Source organism: Parambassis ranga, chromosome 2 (genome assembly GCF_900634625.1).
Source record: "Parambassis ranga chromosome 2, fParRan2.1, whole genome shotgun sequence".
NCBI lineage: Eukaryota > Metazoa > Chordata > Actinopteri > Ambassidae > Parambassis > Parambassis ranga.
In genome coordinates, this window is record NC_041023.1 from 45886669 (window position 1) to 45904168 (window position 17500).

Below are 17500 nucleotides of genomic sequence, written 5' to 3' on the forward strand. Positions count from 1 at the left end.
GAGCGTTGGAGTGGTCGTTCTGACAGGCCAGCTCCTGCTCCACCTCCGACACCTCCATCAGCTGACGCTCTGACACCAGCCGCGACAGCTCCCCCACCACCGTCACGTGTTTGGACACGGTGCCCGACATCTTCTTGAACTGAGGGTAGTTGTCTACAAACGCCTGCAGACACACACACACACACACACAGACGTCAGGACCGCCCCTCTCTGGATGAAGACCAACGGGATCAGCACGGACCTTCATGTCTGAGATGGACTCCAGCTTCTGTTGTCCTTTGGGTCGTTTCTTCTGGAAGTCCTCCATCAGGTTCTTGATGTTGGTGCCGATCTCCCCAAAGTTCAGGTACATGTTCTAAAAAGATACAGATACTGCTGACACATGAGGAGGAGGAGGAAGAGGAGGAGGAGGAGGAGGAGGAGGAGGAGGAGGAGGACAACAAGAAGAAGGAGGAGGAGGAGGAGAAGAAGAAGAAGAACAAGAAGGAGGAGGAGGAGAAGAACAAGAAGAAGGAGAAGAAGAAGAAGAAGAAGGAGAAGAAGAAGGAGGAGGAGGAGAAGAAGAAGGAGGAGGAGGAGAAGAACAAGGAGAAGAAGAAGAAGAAGAAGAAGAAGAAGAAGAAGAGCCTGTTTCAGGTCAGACTCACGTTGGCGTAGAACTCGTCGTTCTCCGCGGACAGCACCACCTCCCGCAGGTCCTTGCTGATCCCCGGCACTCTGGACAGGTCGATCCTGTTGTTGTTGAGGCCGAGCTGCTCGTGCACCATCGCCTGGTACGTCCACTGCAACACACACACACACACTGCTCGTGAACTGTGCACATTTCTCTGACACGTGGCACCGTGCGGCGCTGCCATTGGTCACCTGGTTGAGCAGCGGTGTGAGGGCGTCGTCACTGCGGTCCAGGATCAGCAGCAGAGGAGGAACCTCAGTCTTCCTGAAGTCGAACAGCTCGTACTCCTTCGTGATGATTTGCTGAGAAAAAAACAAACATTATTATAATCAGAAGGTTTTTAATGGTCGGCTCATCTTCTTCAGTGTGTGACGAGAGGGCTGTTGCCATGGAAACCTTGACGCTCTCCGCGAGGCGTTTGGACATGTCTGAGGACAGCTGGTAGCGGATCATCGGACATTTCTTCAGCGCGAGCAGGACGGAAGTCAAACCCTGAGTGCAGCGAGACAACATGGAGGGCTCCCAGCTCCGACCCTGAGACACACACACACACACAGACACACACTTTAAACATGTGTCCTTCCAGTCACACACACTCACAGCGTCCATCTTTCTTACCCTGGCGACTCCCTGCAGGTTGAGGGAGAACAGGTGAGGGTTCACAGCGATGAAGTCTCCGTAAAACTCCTGCAGACACACACACACAGACACACACAGACACACACACACACACAGAAACACAGGAGTGATTTACTGTTGTGTGTCACATGATGGTCCAGGATCAGCTGCCTCGCATCACACGGTGTCCAATCAGAGAGCAGGAGAGCGCCTGCTGCACACGTTGCTGGATCCATCTGAGACTCACCTGAACTTCAGCCACCACTTCCTGTTCATCCGCCTCTGCCAGAGCTTTGATCTCACTCTTACTGATCACGTTACTGAAGTCTGAAACACACACACACACACACACAGACACACACTCTGTCAGACAGCAGGAGACGTGGACTCAGTGTGACAGGCTGACACTCACAGATGAAGTAGACGCTGTACTTCGGCCTCCTCAGCTCCTGGATCAGGTGCTCCACGTTCTCCTGCAGCAGGAACACACACACACTCTTTAACCGTTTAAAGCCTGGTGACTCGGGCTGTGTGTGTCAGCAGTGTGTGTGTGTGTGTACCTTGGTGGGTCTCAGGAAGCAGATGGCCTTCAGGTGCTTCATGCTGTCCCTGTTCTGAGAGTCGATCCGCTCAAACAGGTAAACCTCCTTCTGCAGGATCTCAGACTGAGTGTACACCACGCTGACTATGCTGGTCTGCACAGACACACACACACAGACACACACACACAGACACACACAGACACAGTGACGGGCTGAGCAGCACCAGGACCAGCTCTGGGACAGGTTCTGGCCGTAGCCGCGCACTCACCGTCTCTTTGTCCATCAGCAGCACCTTCATCCCGGGCCCGCTGTTCTCGATCATCTTGGACACGTACTGTTTCACCGCGAGCGTCACGTTCATGGCGGCGACGCAGAGAGACAACAAACAAATAAACAAACAAACAAACAAACAGCAGCTCTGCTACAGCCCGCGGGTTTTATCTCCTCCCTGTTTCTGTCGCACAAATATCAATCAGCTGCTCGAACAACAACACTGCCGCTGACTTCCTGCCTGATCACTGACGTCAGCGCGTAGCACGCTCAAACCCTGCGTCACTCCGCTGCCGTGAAGCTTGTCGGAGGGCCGTACAGCAGAGGATGGACGGCACATGAAATAAATAAAAACAAAAAGTTTACTGTTCTTTGTCCCGGAGTTTATTTATTTCTGTTCATGGAACAAACACACGTGCAGGAATGTTGTATTGATTTGTCTTCTTTTAGCCACCTCACTGTTTACAGCCAGTTAGCCTGTTAGCTAGCTGATGGTTGGAGGCAGCTAAATATGAACACATGTGGTTTAATGTGCTGATAAACGTCACTGACGTTTTTCTTTAGTGATAATCACCGATGTTACGCCACGGGTTCTGCTGGTATTGATCCAGATGAACTGTGGGTATTGATCTGAAGTCACGTTCACATGAAGCTAGCTCATAGCATGTTATAACTGATCGATTAAAAGGCCTGATTGACGTCACAGCTGGAGCATTATCATATATATATATATATATATATATATATATATATATATATAGTATTGTTTTATGATTGGTTATTAATAATTGAATTCGCTATGTTTACATCTGCTACACTTTATTAATAGTTTGTTAAGGCAGCTCACATCTGGGCTGCATTAACTGTTCCACACACACACACACACACACACACACACACACACACACACACGTGTGTTCGCCTCATTCTCTTCGATCAGTGATCAGCCAGTTTGTGGATCGATAAAAAAACAAGCCCCGGCATCTAACTTCTCCGTGTTAGCATGCTAATCCCTTTAGCATGCAGAGGTTCTCCTGCTTCAGGCTGGACGCTGCCCCCGTTTTAACCGGAGCGCTGACGTGTAGTCGCCGTGGGTGTTTGTGTACCCACGGTGTGAGCGTCCACGGGAGGCTGCAGCTTTAATCACAGTTTAATAATCATGTTTTAACAAAGTCACGGTGGCTGCGGTGCGGAGGTATCACTCCGCCTCGTTCGGATGCAGTGCGGCGGCAGCAGGAGGCGGAGGGATACTCTGTGTGCAGCCTACACACTCCAACGTGTGCTCGGTGCTAGCTGCTAGCTGCTAGCTGCTGCTTGTCTGACCACAGATTAAGACTTTGTGTTTAGAAAACACACTTTTAATGGAATAAATATTCATTTAGCATATTAAAGGTCTGGATAAGGTAAGTGCGCGCCTGACATACTTTTTAAAACGCATATCATGCAGAGTTAATGAACTCTCTGAGTTAGCTGTTCAGCTAGCTTTGGAATCTGTTAGCATTGTTAGCAGCATGCTAAGTAATGTGATGAGGAGGAGGAGGGAGGGGGTGAGCCCCGGGAGGAAGAAGAGCTAAACGCTAAAATACAAACAACGCCGTGTTTGTTTACATCTCCTCACGTTTGGATAAGTAAACAGAAAGTAAGTGTTTGAGTCGGTACCCTTTAGCATTTTGGTCCAGGTTCGGGCTCGGATCCTTTCAAAGGTACATTAGCGCGCTAGCTTAGCTTGCTAATTGACTGAGCTAAGTTTGTAAAAGCTGTAATTTATCAGGTTTTAGGTCAGATAACAGTTTAATAACTCGACTAATGCAACTTCTGGCCAGATTAGTTACTAGCTGCGGTGTTATTTTACTACTTCCGTGTTTAATTAAATATCTAAATAAGAGTTGTGTTTAAAACTGTGCTGCTCCTCCATCAGCTCTGTTGATGACGTCTGTCCTCCTCCAAGCTCCTTAATAGATCTTTATGTGTGACCATAGTCATTTTCATACCTAGGTAGTAGGGATGAACGATTTTAAGAATAAATTGAATTGCGATTTTTCTGGCAAATATTGCGATTTCGATTTCATCCACGATTTTTCTCAAATCAAGTTTTAGTGCACATGAGCGTTTGCAAAGATCACAGAAAGTTACATCATACCTAGGGGTGGGCGATATGGCAAAAACTTTGTTTTTTTATTATTCTTTAAAGACAAAAAACTTGATGTTGATCATTTTAAACATTTAGTTGTCAGATGATTATTTTGAATATGTAAATAATCCAATACATGGAAACACTCGCTGTCCCCTGCTGTGCCTGAAGTGATGGGTCTGAGTTTGAGAGGTTTTTGGGGGCTGTGATGATGGTCTTGGATTTCCCTCAGGTGCTGCCGATGACGGAGGTGGAGACTGACACAGCAGCTGCCACTGGCCTGCTGATGGAGTGCGATGAAGACGAGCTGGAGGTGTGGACTCCGTCATCAGACACAGGCGGAGAGGAGAGACAGGATGGAGGTGAGAGTGCTTCTCAAAGTTCAGACTGCTTACATCACTCTCTGTCGAGCATGACATGTGATGCGTCACATTTTAATCCAGCTGTGAAAGACCAGGAGGAGGAGGAGGAGGAGAACCCTCCACCCTTCAGGGTCATCCCCATCCCAGCGCAAACAACGCAGGGCTGTAGCCCCCCCACAGCCAGCCCAGTCAAGGTACATGTCACATGACACAGGTCAGTTTACACTGAGCCGATTGATCTTCGGTGATTTACCATGTGATGTGTTCAGTCTGCAGGTGGCGCTCTGGGCTTCATGGTCAACGGTCAGCTGGTCCCCTTTCAGCCTGGAGGTCAGTCCACTTCAGTCTAGAACTGGTTTGTTGTTGATAAGCGGCGTGTTTCAGAAGCAGCCGCACGCTCTGCTCCGCCAGAGAAACACGTCGGTTCTGTTCTGACATCAGGCAGGAAGTCAGGCCCCAGAGAGAATCCAAACCAGTCCAAGACCCTGTGAGCAAACTCTGGCTGCTACATTTAACGTCACAGCTGAGGGAGAAAGGCCAAAGCTGAGGAGAGGTTCAATCTGGATCTGGCAGAGAAACGGCTTTTATATGATAGATCAGGCTTTATACTCAGACAACATCAGAAAGAAAGGCAGAGGAGCTGCTCTCAGAGCGGAAGGTGAGGAGCTGCTCTGTGTTGATGGAGGAAACAAAGGGTTCAGCACCTGCTCTGTAACTCGGCCTGTCACATGTAGAGAGGACAGTAGCCATCAGGTCACAGCAGGTTACTGCGTGATGCTGTGACTCACGGGAGTTTGAAGCATTCAGGACACGCTGCGCTCAGACGTGATGTAAACCACAGGCCGACTGCTCCACCTGGCTTCTGTAATAACACATTTGTTCCAGATGAGCTGCAGCACTCAGCTGTTCCTCTCTCTGCTCTGTAGGTGGCAGCACAGAGCTGAAGCTGTGCTCTCATCCTGGAGGTTCAGCCAGCGGTTTTACCACAGTGCAGATCCCCGTCACTCTGACCCTCCACAGTGCTGCGGGGACTCGCCACATCAGCACAACTGCCTCCCTGACCGCCTCCGTCACCCCCTCCCCCTCGCTGCCGGCTCCCCCAGCTGCACCCGACCCCGTCCCCATCATCACAGGTACGTCACCGCCGCCTGTTCCAGCTGAGGACCTGAAGCAGACTTTGAACTAACACAGACCTTCTGTGGGCCAGGTGTGGTCTCAGGTGAAGCAGCACAGAAGGTCCTCAGTGACCACAATGTCAACTTCAAGTCCAGCCCGTCTAAGAAGCCCCTCCCCTCAGCCCTGGAGTCACCAGTTACCTCACCGCAGACCAAGCGCCGCTCCAAGCCTGCAGCACGGAACCTGCTGCGCAAAGGTTCGAGTCAGCACAGACACACACACACAGACAGACACACACAGTCTGCATGGATTCACGTCACCATCTGTCCTCCCTCAGGTGAGCTCGGACCCGTCTGTCCCCCTGACTGTCTCGTCTGCTTGTCTCAGTACAAACTGGTCCCTGAGCTGCGAGGATTCTTGTGTGTAAGTCCTTGAGGCCTGCTGCACCTGTGACCTCACAGCCTGACCCCTAACTCTTCGTCCTCCTCTTCCTCCTCCAGCTGTGCAGCTCGGACATTGCTCAGAGTCTGAGGAACCTGAAGAAGAAGAACAAACGCTACAGGCCGAGTAGAGACAGGAGCAGGACGTCTAATCCCTGCAGCAAAGTGTCCAAGACTCGCCCTGGACTCTCACCTGTGAGCACGCAGATTCATTTCTGCCCCGCCCCCCTCCTTTGTTGGTCGTTCACTGACTTCCTGTTTGCCTCCTCCACAATTTCTGTCTTTCTCAGAAGACCCACAGACAGCCTGAAGACTTCCTGTCAGAGCAGGTCACCTGCCCCGCCTCCCCCTCTGCCGCCACCGCCTCCTGCACCCTCCTGCAGCAGGACCCGCCTGGACCCGCACCTGACGCCTCTCAAGGTAAACTGGTCATACTGGTGGAGGACTTTTATTACGGCTCTGCACCAGGAGAAGTCCCCGTCCCTGATACTGGAAAGTCCAAGTCGTACCCCTGCATCCACTGTCCCCGGACGCTGCGCACCAACATCAAGTGAGACCTGACACCAGCAGCACGTTAACAGGTGTGTGTAGAGCCGGCGCTGACCCGCTGTCTGACCCGTGTTCTGTGTCTCAGGCTGATGTATCACATGCAGCAGCACGCCGCCACCATGACCGACAACGAAGAGATGGACAACCTGTGTCCTCACTGTTTCCGTCACTTCAGCTCCCCGTTTAAACTGCAGTGCCACCTGGAGACTGTCCACAGCCAGTACAAGTCCACAGGTGCGTGTGTGTCTGCTCAGCAGCTCGAGGTGTGGACTTGTGCGTCTGTAACGTGTGTGTGTGTGTGTGTTTCCTGCTGCAGTGACGTGTCGGATCTGTGAGCTGGCCTTCGGCAGTGAGCCGGCTTTCCTGTGGCACATGAAGACCACCCACAAACCAGGAGAGATGCCCTACATCTGCCAGGTCTGAACATGAAACCTCACCAGCGTCCTCTGTGACTCTGAGCTCACTGAGCCCTGCTTTCTGCCTGCAGGTGTGTGGCTTCAGGTCGTCCTTCTACTCAGATGTTTGGTCTCACTTTCACACCACTCACGGCAACACCCGACACCTGCTGTGTCAGTACTGCCTGAGGGTGATGCGCAACAACACCTGCTTCCAGCAGCACTATGCCCGCCACCAGGTACACACACACACACACACAGAGCAGTGTAAGGAACACACTCCTCCACAGCAGGTACAGAAGACTGAACCCTTCCTGTGTGTGTGTCTGTGTGTGTGTTTGCAGAGGAAACATGTGTTCAGCTGTGACAAGTGTCGCCTCCACTTCCTGTACATTAAAGAACGTATCGACCACACGGCGCTGCACCACAGGACTCACATCAAACCCCCTCAGCTCTGTGGACTCAAACCCGGAACCAAGGTACGCCGGACCTTCAGCTCACCGCTGAGAGCAGCGGGCTGGATGGACACGCACTTACAAACCTGTTGTGTCTGCAGGTGACGGTCAGGACGTATTCTGTGGTCCGAGGATCTGAGGATGAGGGACTGAAGAAGACTGACGTTCCCTGCAGGGTGAGCGTTCGACCAGCCGCTTCCTGTGCTCCGCTGACATCACGCTCCAGACTAACTCGTTGTTTTTCTTTGCTGTTGTTCAGGTGGTCGATGTCGCCCCTCCGCCACCCACACAGGAACCTCCTAAGAGGAAACCGGTGGAGAGCCTTGGAGCCCTGCTGTGCGGCCTGCCGGTGCACAGGTATGGACTCCTCAGTGTCAGTCTGACAGCAGGGGGCGCTGCTGCGCCGCCTGAAGTCCCACCTCCTCCTCTCTGTGTTTCAGGGTCCGTCAGCGCTGCGTGGAGTGTCTGAACTCGGCCTCAGACTTCGAGGTTCACTTCCCGTCTCTGGTCCACTGCTCGCTCTGCAGGTTCCTCACCTGCTGCTCCACCTCCTACGCCAACCACATGATCAAGTGTGTCTGCACCTTCCATTAACCCCTGATGAACTTTGAATCTTTACAGACCTGTTGTTAACACAAAGAATTCTTTCTCAGTAATCATGCCGCCTACAAGAAGAACCCTCCGTACCAAACCATCTTCCAGTTCAACCCAAAGTAAGCAGCCCGGTCTGATCAATACAGTCGATCGAGTGTGGATTTACAGACACTGACTGTGTGTGTGTGTGTGTGTGTCAGGCTGTCGCAGACGCTGAGCTGTGGGGTGTGTGCATTCTCCACCTGCAGAGGAGATGTTATGGCTCGTCACCTGGTGGAGAGACCGGAGCACAGCTGCATCATGGGCGGAGCTAAGACCAGGTAACACTCTTATCAATAACTGATCAATAACAGTTTGCTGTCTTAGTTCCCAGCTCACTTTGATTTCCTTATTACAGTGTGACATCACCCGGTCAGGGCGGAGCCTTCATCCCCATCCACCTCGTCCCCTCGCAGCAGACCTCCACCCAGCTGTTCGTCAAACCCCTCACCTGCCCCACCACCTTGTCCTCGCCCTCCGCAATGACCATCAAGTTCCTGGGCCCCCGCCCTCAGCCTGCACAGGTGAGCTGCAGCTCACTGCCTAAACACCGAGCTGCCACCAGTGATGACACTGATGGTGTTCTTCCTCTGCAGCCGTCTGTCTCCCAGCTGTCCGTCTCCCAGCTGTCCGTCGTCCTCTCCTCTATGTGTCATGGCGTCCCCCAGGCGTCTTGTCGCCACAACACGTCTCCCATGACGATTCGGTCCTGGATCGAGCAGCAGGAGCGCGGGATGTCCAACAGGAAGTGGTCTTGGTCGACAGACAAGTTGGCGGAGTGGGTGCTGAGTCAGAGGGAGCAGTATCTGACTGTGGGCGAAGACGTCCTCCTGAAGACGGCCCGGGGCGCTCTGGGAAAAGACTGCCAGCTGGCGGACTGTTACAGCTGGTCCGTGGACTTCCTGCTGAGACACGACCTCGGGCTGCAGAGCAACAGCAACAACAAGCTGCCGAAGAGCGTCCGGCAGAGCGTCCAGTCCTTCATCAAGGCCCTGAACCTGCAGGTGTGCTGTCAGTGGGCAGATAAGTGTGGAGGTGTGTCCGTCGGCCATGTTGAGTGATGCGTTTGTGTCCCCTCCCCCCTCCTCCAGGTGCAGAGTCACGCTCTGCCTCTGCAGGCGTTGGGCTGCATGGACGAGTTCCCCATCTTCATCAACCCAGTCAGGTTCTCCAAGCAGAGCCTGCTGGCCCTCCAGCTGTGCAGCTCCCCCGAGGACAGGCCCGTCTTCGACGTTGTCCTCTCAGCCTTGGCGGACGGCAGCTTCCTGCCCCCCCTGCTGTTCTTCTCAGGAACTGCAGCAGGCGTCCCTGAAGGGTTTCCCGACAACGTGCTGCTGGAGGCTCGACAGGAAGGCTTCACCGACGAAGAACGCCTGCACATCTGGATGGAGAAGGTCAGGACTGAGGTTTATGTTTATAATGTCCTGTCCATGTCTGGGGACAAACGGACACATCCAAAATAAACAGAACCGAACTCCAAGAATAACAGATTTACACGAGAGGCTGCCGACGGGACGCAGGAGGTCTTTTATCTAAACTTTGTTTCTGCAGGTGTGGCGCCCCCACGTGGCCTTGCAGTGCAACGACAAGTCTTTTCTGATGGTGGACGTCCACCGACATCACCTGACGGATGAGTTCAGAGACAGCCTGTCGTCCGTCTCCACGGAAACCGTCTTCATCCCGCCAGGATGCTGCTGTCGCCTGCAGCCGCTCGACGTCTGCGTGATGCCCGTGCTCAGAGACTTCCTGCAGGTACGTTGGCCTGTCCCGCCTGCACGCGCCTCACCTGACGGTGCAGTGACATGCCCCCCCCCCCCTCTCTGCAGGCGCGGTGGTTTATGCTGGTCAACGGTGGTCTGGACGGTCTGGGTCTGGACCAGCTGGCGTTGATGCTGGCCTGTTGGCTGAGTGAGGTCACGTCCACTCTGAACTCAGAGAAGCACTTCATGAGCAGGTAAGAACACCTGTGTGTAGCCATGGTAACGCCCTGTGTGTGTGTGTGTGTGTGAGGTGCAGAGTTCAGTCTGTTGCTGTGGTAACCCCTCAGGTCCTTCAGCTCAGTGAGCAACCTGCAGCACGTGGAGGATCGAAACGAGGCGACGAAGATGATCTCTGCTCTGACCAAGGCTCTGACCCAGCCTGTGGAGGGGGGCCAGCCGGAACCGAGACCAGAACCAGAACAGCTGGAGCTGCTGCTGGTGATGGAGGAGAGAAAGGAGGAGGAGGAGGAGGAGGAGGAGGAGGAACCTGAAGACCAACAGGAGGAGCAGGTAGGAGAGGACAGGGGGGAGGATGATGAGGAGGAGGAGGAAGAGTTGTCTGTAAAAAGTCCCTCCGCTCTGCGTCTGGTTTTTGACGGCGACAGCGATCAGGACTCCTTTCACGGTTTCCATGACGATTGATGCGCCGTGTTCTTCTTCTGCACCAAATACACACAGGACAGGCGGGACGGCAGGTTCTAATCTGTCAGGACGAACCAAACGATCACTGATCAATACTTTGTGACTCTGCTGCTGAAGACCCGACTTCATGATTTACAGATGCAGATGAAGAGAGCCGGCCGATGTTTTTGATGTTTTCTTTGTAGACTTTGTTACTTTTATACCCATGAACTTTTGTCAGAATAAAAACAGAATGTTTGACTCGACCGGTTTTAACTCTTTCATGTCTGCTCCGTTCACACAGTGACTGTACATCGCTCCATGTTCTGTCCGCCGCTCGCCTGCTGAGCATCCTCACAGATAAAACACTGTGACCCCGGGCCAGCTGTTAAACCGTTAAATTTAGAAACCCTGAGAACAAAACCACGTTCTCAGCATGCCCTGGAGCAAGGCAGCAACCCTCCAAGGACGCCGCAGCCTGCTGGGAGGTGCATGATGGGAACAATTCAAGGGCCGTTGGTTTAAATTTAGCTTCAGATTTAGGACAAAGATCAATCCTGAGCCTCGGCGGAGTCCAGGCAGATAGCCGCGATGCTAACCGATGCTAACGCCGCTCTGCTGTGTCTCCAGATGTTTTCTGGGCTTCTGTGAGGACATGTCGAGGATCAGGGCTCGGTCTGTTTGTTCATGTTTTAATGATCGTCGTGGGATTTATCTGACTGTCAGACTCCGTTTCCCACGATGCACTTCAGCCGCACTGAGCTCTAATCCCGGTGCTTTAATGTGCAGCGAGCAGCTCATTCTCAATCAGGTTTTCCTCTTAAGCACAAAAACACATTAGCACCTCTGATCACCACAGCTGGAGAGTCTGTTCTCCCATTAGCATCTATTAGCATCTGTTAGCATCCCGCTGATGAACATTAGCATTGCGGAAGGCGTCCCAGCATGCAGTCTGCCGTCGGCGTGATCAGCAGGAAGGAAGTCCTTTGATTTGTTGAACATTTACAGACTGCAGCCGCATGTTCTGGGCTGAACTCCTGCGGCCAGAATCTGCAGACTTTAATCTGAAAATCACCTCCCACAGATAAAACCCCCAAATCTCAGATAATTACTGAGGACTCGTCCTGACGTGAAGCCAGAGCTCCACACAGACGCTGCAGGAACACGTCAAACCCAGTCTGAAAAATACAAAGTGTTTTTAGTCCGATTTAATCCAGATTACAGGCAGGATGATAATATCTGAATGTTTCCAGTAAATGGAGCTGTCAGTCAACTCACTGCACATTTTATAGTCAGATGTTTAACATCGTAAATACATCGTCTTTCACCGTAATAGATAAAAACAATGAATTTGAATAAAACACAGACGTGTCTTGAGCCGTGCTAAGTGCTAATAGCCTGCTTTATATCCTGGCTCTACACCTAGCTTTAGCTATAGGCCTTTATTTTGACAGTTTCACTGTTAACTGTAGCTTCCTGTTTGTGATTCGGACCAGTCGTGGTCCATCTGTTCAAAGCTCAAGTTATTTGTTATCAACTATAATGAACATTTTGAGCTAATAAGCTAAGAGTAGCTATAATTAGCAACACCTATCTAATACATTAGCTAACAAGCTAACCAGCAGCTTATCCGATCTTACTGCAAGCTGTGTTAGATATTTATTGATGAGCGGCAGACAGTTTGACCACCTGACTGATCGGATGGTCATGTGATCTCATGACCTCCGGCTCAGACGTTCATATTTGTCCATTGTTGTCGTCACTGAGCGTGATTTCCCTGAGAATATGATCCGTCTATTGTTTAACCTGCAGCTGTGAGCAGAGACAAAGGTTTTATGGCGGATGAAGGCTTTAAAGGATCGGTTTCACAGCGTTTAACCCTTTGTGTTCGACTGCTGCTGCTGCAGCTTGAGACAAAGGCCGGCGGGAAACTCAAACTCGGCTCATCTCAATTTCATCATGTGGAACTAAATATGACCTGCTTAAATCCAGACCCCACAGCTCCGGGCTCCGGGCTCCAGGCTCCGAGCTGGCGCCCGGTCCTCTCCTGCAGACCCGCATGTTTACAGCAGGAGGTCAGGTGGACCGGAGCCTCCACGCTGTGACATCACAGTCTGTGTCTACGTGCTGCTGCATGAAGGAGGAGGCGGAATGATCCTTTAAGCCTGAACACTCTGCGCTCTTTGTCTCTCTCTCTCTCTCTCTTCATGTTTGGCAACCAGGGAACAAACTTGGCAGGAAAACCAGAACCCCCCCCTCTCTCCCCCTCTCCCCCCTCTCTCCCCTCCTCCCCCCCCCCCTCTCTCCTCCCCTTTTCTGTGTTCAGTCAGAGCTCAGTAGCTCAGACCTTCAGACCTGCTGCCTGTCCTCTGCTGGGTCTTTGTCTCTGTGTGTCTCTCAGTGTGAATGATGTCCAGGTCCAGGTCCGTCTCAGTCTTTCTGCCGGCTGTCTCTCTGCTGCTGCTGACAGTGGGTGAGTCTTTTAACTCTGTGTGTGCTGCAGCTGTTGAACTTCCTGTTGTTAACTGTGTGTTGACCTCCCCGTGCAGCAGCATGTTGGAGGAGTTATCTGAACGTTCTGATGTGTACAGGGAGGCAGGTCTGTGAGAGCTGGAGGTCTTCAGACCGCAGACATGTCCTCATGGAAAGTGTCCTGCAGAGAGAGGGGGGGGGGGCTGTAGGTGTGTGTGTGACTAATTAACGTTAGTTCTGCTGAGCTGTGAGGCCGAGCAGCCTCAAACCTTTATTCATAGTCTTTATACACGCGGCAGTTCCTCCTATGTCCACTAGAGGCTCCAGCAGTGAGTCAGTGAGTAGCTTCCAGCTCCGCCCCCTGGTCTTTATTTGGACTAGTAAGGACTCGGGTGCAGAGACAGAGTCTTCAGGAACTGCTGCGACCGTCCTGGTCTCAGGGCTCACCTGGCTGCGGTGGTGTACAGGTGTACCACGGAGGGCTGTGACATCACAGGTGGGCGTGGTCTTCTATTCTGTCCCGTCACTGAGTCACTTTACCTGTCAAACAGCCACGCGTCGGCCTGCAGCCCGGCACTTGAATGCAGCGCTGCACAGGTCATGTGACGGCGCGGGGTTAGTCAAAAAAAGATGTCTCCCATGGTTACAGAGACCAAGACAGATGTGGACAGCTGGCTCCTTTCAGAAGTGAATAAACCCACAGTCCCTGAACTACACACCTCCTTCAGTTTAATCCAGTGTGTGTGTGTGTGTGTGTGTGTGTGTGTGTGTGTGGAACAGCTGGTTTCTGTAAAGTTTCTCTGAGGATCATGTGACTTTGCCAACAAACACCCCCACACTGTTGCTGACCCCCCAGGCTTCATTTTCTTCCCTTTCTGTCAGTCACCTCTCCTCCTCCTCCTCTCCTCCTCTCCTCCTCCTCCTCCTCCTCCTCTTCCTCCTCCTCCTCCTCTCCTTCCTTTCCTCCCTCCCTTGTCCCTCCCACGGTCTCCTTTTCCTCCCCCCTCCTCACACCTTTCTTTTTCTCTTTGTTTCTTTACACATGAATCATCTCAGCCCCGCCCACGGGTTTGATTGACATGCGTGTGTGTGTCAGCTGGGTTTCATTTCCTCCGTCTGTGGTGATGAAGCTCTGATTGACAGGCTGTTAGAGTGGACACTTCCTGTTTGTTAACAATTAACAGCCCGCCCCCTCAGTTCCCATCTGACCCAACCCTCGCCTCTGTGTGTGTGTCTGTGAGTGTGTGTGTGTGTGTGTGTGTGTCTGTGTGTGTGTGTGTCTGTCTGTGTGTGTGTGTGTGTCTGTCTGTGTGTGTGTGTCTTTGTGTTTGAGTGTGTGTGTGTCTGTGTGTGTGTGTCTTTGTGTTTGAGTGTGTGTGTGTGTCTGTGAGTGTGTGTTTGTGTTTGAGTGTGTGTCTGTCTGTGTGTGTGTGTCTGTATATCTTTGCTATTGTTACTTTTAATGTCGCATTTTCACAACTCATCGGACATCTCACGCTGTTGCAGGCTCCCTCTCTGTATAATGCCCTCTTGCCATGGCACAAGTCCTTGTGGTGTGTTAAAAAACTCAGTAAAGTCTTTCCTTATAGTTTAGTGGGCGGGCCGTATGAGGAGTTCTGCACACACGCGTCTCGCGGAGTATGGTACCTCAGTGCGGAAAAGACCTTTTTTTTGTATCTCTTACCACCCGTGGAGCGCGTTCTCCGCTCTTTGTCTCGCGGAGTATGGATCCAGCTTAAGTGTGTGTGTCTGTGAGTGTGTGTCTTTGTGTTTGAGTGTGTGTCTGTGTGTGTGTCTGTCCAGCTCTACATGTGTTTGGGTGAATTCTCCCTTTAATCCTGTGTAAAAGAGCAGGTGTGACATGTTGGTGGATCAGATCAGATCTGACAGATTACAGATTATCACAGACTGACCTCATTCATGGAATATTGTGTGTGTGTGTGAGAGAGAGACACACACACACACACAGAGAGGAAGCAGGAAGTAGTTTCAGGGCTCACCTGCAGAGTCCAGCAGCTGTTTTTATACTTACAGACACACACACTCACACTCACAGACACACACAGGCGTTATTTTATTGTCCTTGTCATGAGGACATCCTGTGTGTGGACACTGCCGTCAGTGTGTGGATTTACCGGGTCTGAGAGCTCAGAGAGCAGCTTATGATGTCACAGAAACATTTTCCCAGAGTGCCTCAGTGTCTGCAGCTGATGGATGTGAGGGGGAGGCGGGGGAGGAGGGGGAGGGATCCTCGGGGACCATGTTTCCCATCAGAAGCTTTTCTCATCAGAAGCAGCGCCCCCTGCTGTTGGTCCGACCTCCTGATGAGGTCATACGAACCGGACAAACCTCCGTCAGATGTGTCCTCAGGACGTCCCACCGTGTGGACGCTCAGGGACGGAGTTTTCTGATCTCTGCTTTGTGCTTTCAGTTTGTGAGGCTCAGTACTACGGAGGCGTCACGCCGTCTCCAGACTACGACTCTGACTACAACGCCACCTTTGATTACAGCTTCTACAGTAAGTCCCGCTCAGCGTTAGCGTCCGTTAGCCCTGAGAGGTGAGCCAGCTGACGGCTGATTGGTTGGTTTTCTGCAGGTAACACCAGCAACGAGGAGCTGGACAGGTTCGGGGAGCGATTCTTGGATGAGGAGGACACGGGAGGACAGCAGGAGGACGCTACCACCGCTACCATGGCAACCGCTGGGCGAACCACAGAGAGAGGGGGGTTTGACGTCCGGAGTGCCGCATCACTTCCTGTTTCTGTGGTAAGACCTCTTCAAATGATCATTTAACATGCTAACATGCAAGCTAAGCTACAGCTAGCTGGCTAAATGTAGCAGCATCTAAAAGAAGGGTTAACGGCCCGCAGTTCAAGCACAGCCACAGGGGGCACTGTGACAGTAGGGCCCTCAGTGAGGCCTCCGCTCCGCTCTCTTTGATGCTGGTTATGAAAGTGCTGATCCAGCAGCGTCCATCTGCTTTCCATCAGAGCAGCCGATCCCTGCCGGCACCAACAACACGACACTCCTCAAATCTGTGCATCACAAACTGTGTGAGTCTGTGGACGCACACACAGCATCAGAAACAAAACACAACTGAGGCAGGGTCGCCGCCTCACAAGCTCCAGGAGGTCCGTCTGTGGTCTGTGGACGCTCTGCCTCCAATCTTCTCCACCGCAGAAGAAGAGAGCAGTTCATGACGTGCAGACCTCAGACAGGAAGAGACCGCCACCGCTTCAGATCCTGCCTGAGACCAGGAAGTGTCGGTGGAGCAGCTCTGCCCCGAGCGCCACCTCCCAGGCTTCAGTCTGTCACAGCCTCCACCAATCGACCTGATCCATTAGTGACATGTTAACATTACCCTGAAACCAGTTTGGCTTCTCTGAGCGCTGTGGCTGTGTCCATCAGTCTGCCTGCAGGGGGCGCACTCGCATACACCAAACAGCCAGCACCACCGTCTTTAAACTGTTGTGTTCACTGTCTGCAGGAAATCAGGACGCTCACCTGGACTCTGATCAGCCTGATGGCCCTGAACACACAGCAGCTGCAGCACACACTGTGAGACACACACACTCAGCAGGTGAGACACACACACTCACACACACACATATACACACACACTGTGAACACACACACACTCAGCAGGTGAGACACACACACACACACACACTGTGAGACACACACACTCAGCAGGTGAGACACACACACTCACACACACACTCACACACACACTGAGACACACACTGAACATACACACACACACACTGTGAACATACACACACACACACACACACTGTGAGCACACACACACACTGTGAGCACACACACACACACACACTGTGAACATACACACACACACACTGTGAGCACACACACACACACACACTGTGAACATACACACACACACTCACACACACACACTGAGACAAATGCAGCAACAGACAAATGTTTTCATCCGTTTGTATAAAAACAGACAAAATGATTAATGAATGAAACGATCATTATTATTCATAAATACATTGATCTTAATCTATAATAATAATAATTGATCAGATGACCTGAGGAGATGATGGCAGTTTTTGTAGACGTGTGTTGAAAGGGTTAAAGTCGTCTGAGTCTGTTCTGACATTTAGGAGAAAGGATCTGATAGATGTAGGAACAGGAGGGAAATGTGATGACTCACCTGATGACATCACAAAGGGCATTATGGAGGTAAACTTGTGTCTGGTTGGAGGGTTGACTCTTTGTTTTCATTGGCTCAGCTGCTCCGAGGTCTGTTTGATCACCTGACCTGAGGTGGGCGGGGTCACTGTGCCTCCTGAACATGGCCGCCCGGCGCCGTGGGACCAGGTGGACCTCAGCCAATCACAGACCTTCTTTCTCAGCCAATCACAGCTCACAGGCCTGAACGCAGACGACTGACGGGGCCGCCATCTTGTCTGCGCACAGTGACGTCTGCGCAC

At 52.0% G+C, this 17500-nt stretch overlaps 2 protein-coding genes across 3 annotated transcripts in view; one reads left to right on the forward strand and one right to left on the reverse strand.

Moving 5' to 3' along the window:
* The window catches only part of vps45 (vacuolar protein sorting 45 homolog), a 4136-nt gene extending 1761 nt beyond the window's left edge, over positions 1-2375 (reverse strand). Inside the window, exons 1-10 of the mRNA XM_028426209.1 lie at positions 2102-2375; positions 1852-1986; positions 1704-1764; positions 1539-1618; positions 1292-1360; positions 1070-1207; positions 865-975; positions 648-782; positions 242-355; positions 1-163 (exon numbers count right to left, since the gene is read on the reverse strand). The exon at positions 1-163 is cut by the window's left edge and continues 5 nt beyond it. Coding sequence (XP_028282010.1) covers positions 1-163; positions 242-355; positions 648-782; positions 865-975; positions 1070-1207; positions 1292-1360; positions 1539-1618; positions 1704-1764; positions 1852-1986; positions 2102-2194 — 1099 coding nt within the window. The 5' untranslated portion in view covers positions 2195-2375. The remainder of the gene's footprint in view (positions 164-241; positions 356-647; positions 783-864; positions 976-1069; positions 1208-1291; positions 1361-1538; positions 1619-1703; positions 1765-1851; positions 1987-2101) is intronic.
* Positions 2376-3208: 833 nt separating this feature from the next.
* pogza (pogo transposable element derived with ZNF domain a) lies at positions 3209-10831 on the forward strand. Of its 2 annotated transcripts, XM_028425789.1 has the most exons (24): positions 3209-3506; positions 4467-4596; positions 4678-4790; positions 4866-4926; positions 5523-5729; positions 5804-5968; positions 6050-6135; positions 6213-6347; positions 6443-6702; positions 6787-6935; positions 7018-7118; positions 7189-7335; positions 7441-7575; positions 7653-7727; positions 7811-7908; positions 7992-8123; positions 8205-8264; positions 8346-8465; positions 8543-8708; positions 8781-9188; positions 9276-9578; positions 9736-9936; positions 10011-10138; positions 10232-10831. In XM_028425789.1, exons 2-24 carry the CDS (start codon positions 4476-4478, stop codon positions 10584-10586), a joined length of 3726 nt encoding a protein of 1241 aa, XP_028281590.1. In that variant the 5' UTR covers positions 3209-3506; positions 4467-4475; the 3' UTR covers positions 10587-10831. The 2 variants fall into 2 exon arrangements, with proteins under 2 accessions (XP_028281590.1, XP_028281581.1); XM_028425780.1 differs by having other exon boundaries at positions 8543-9188.
* Positions 10832-17500: the final 6669 nt, after the last annotated feature.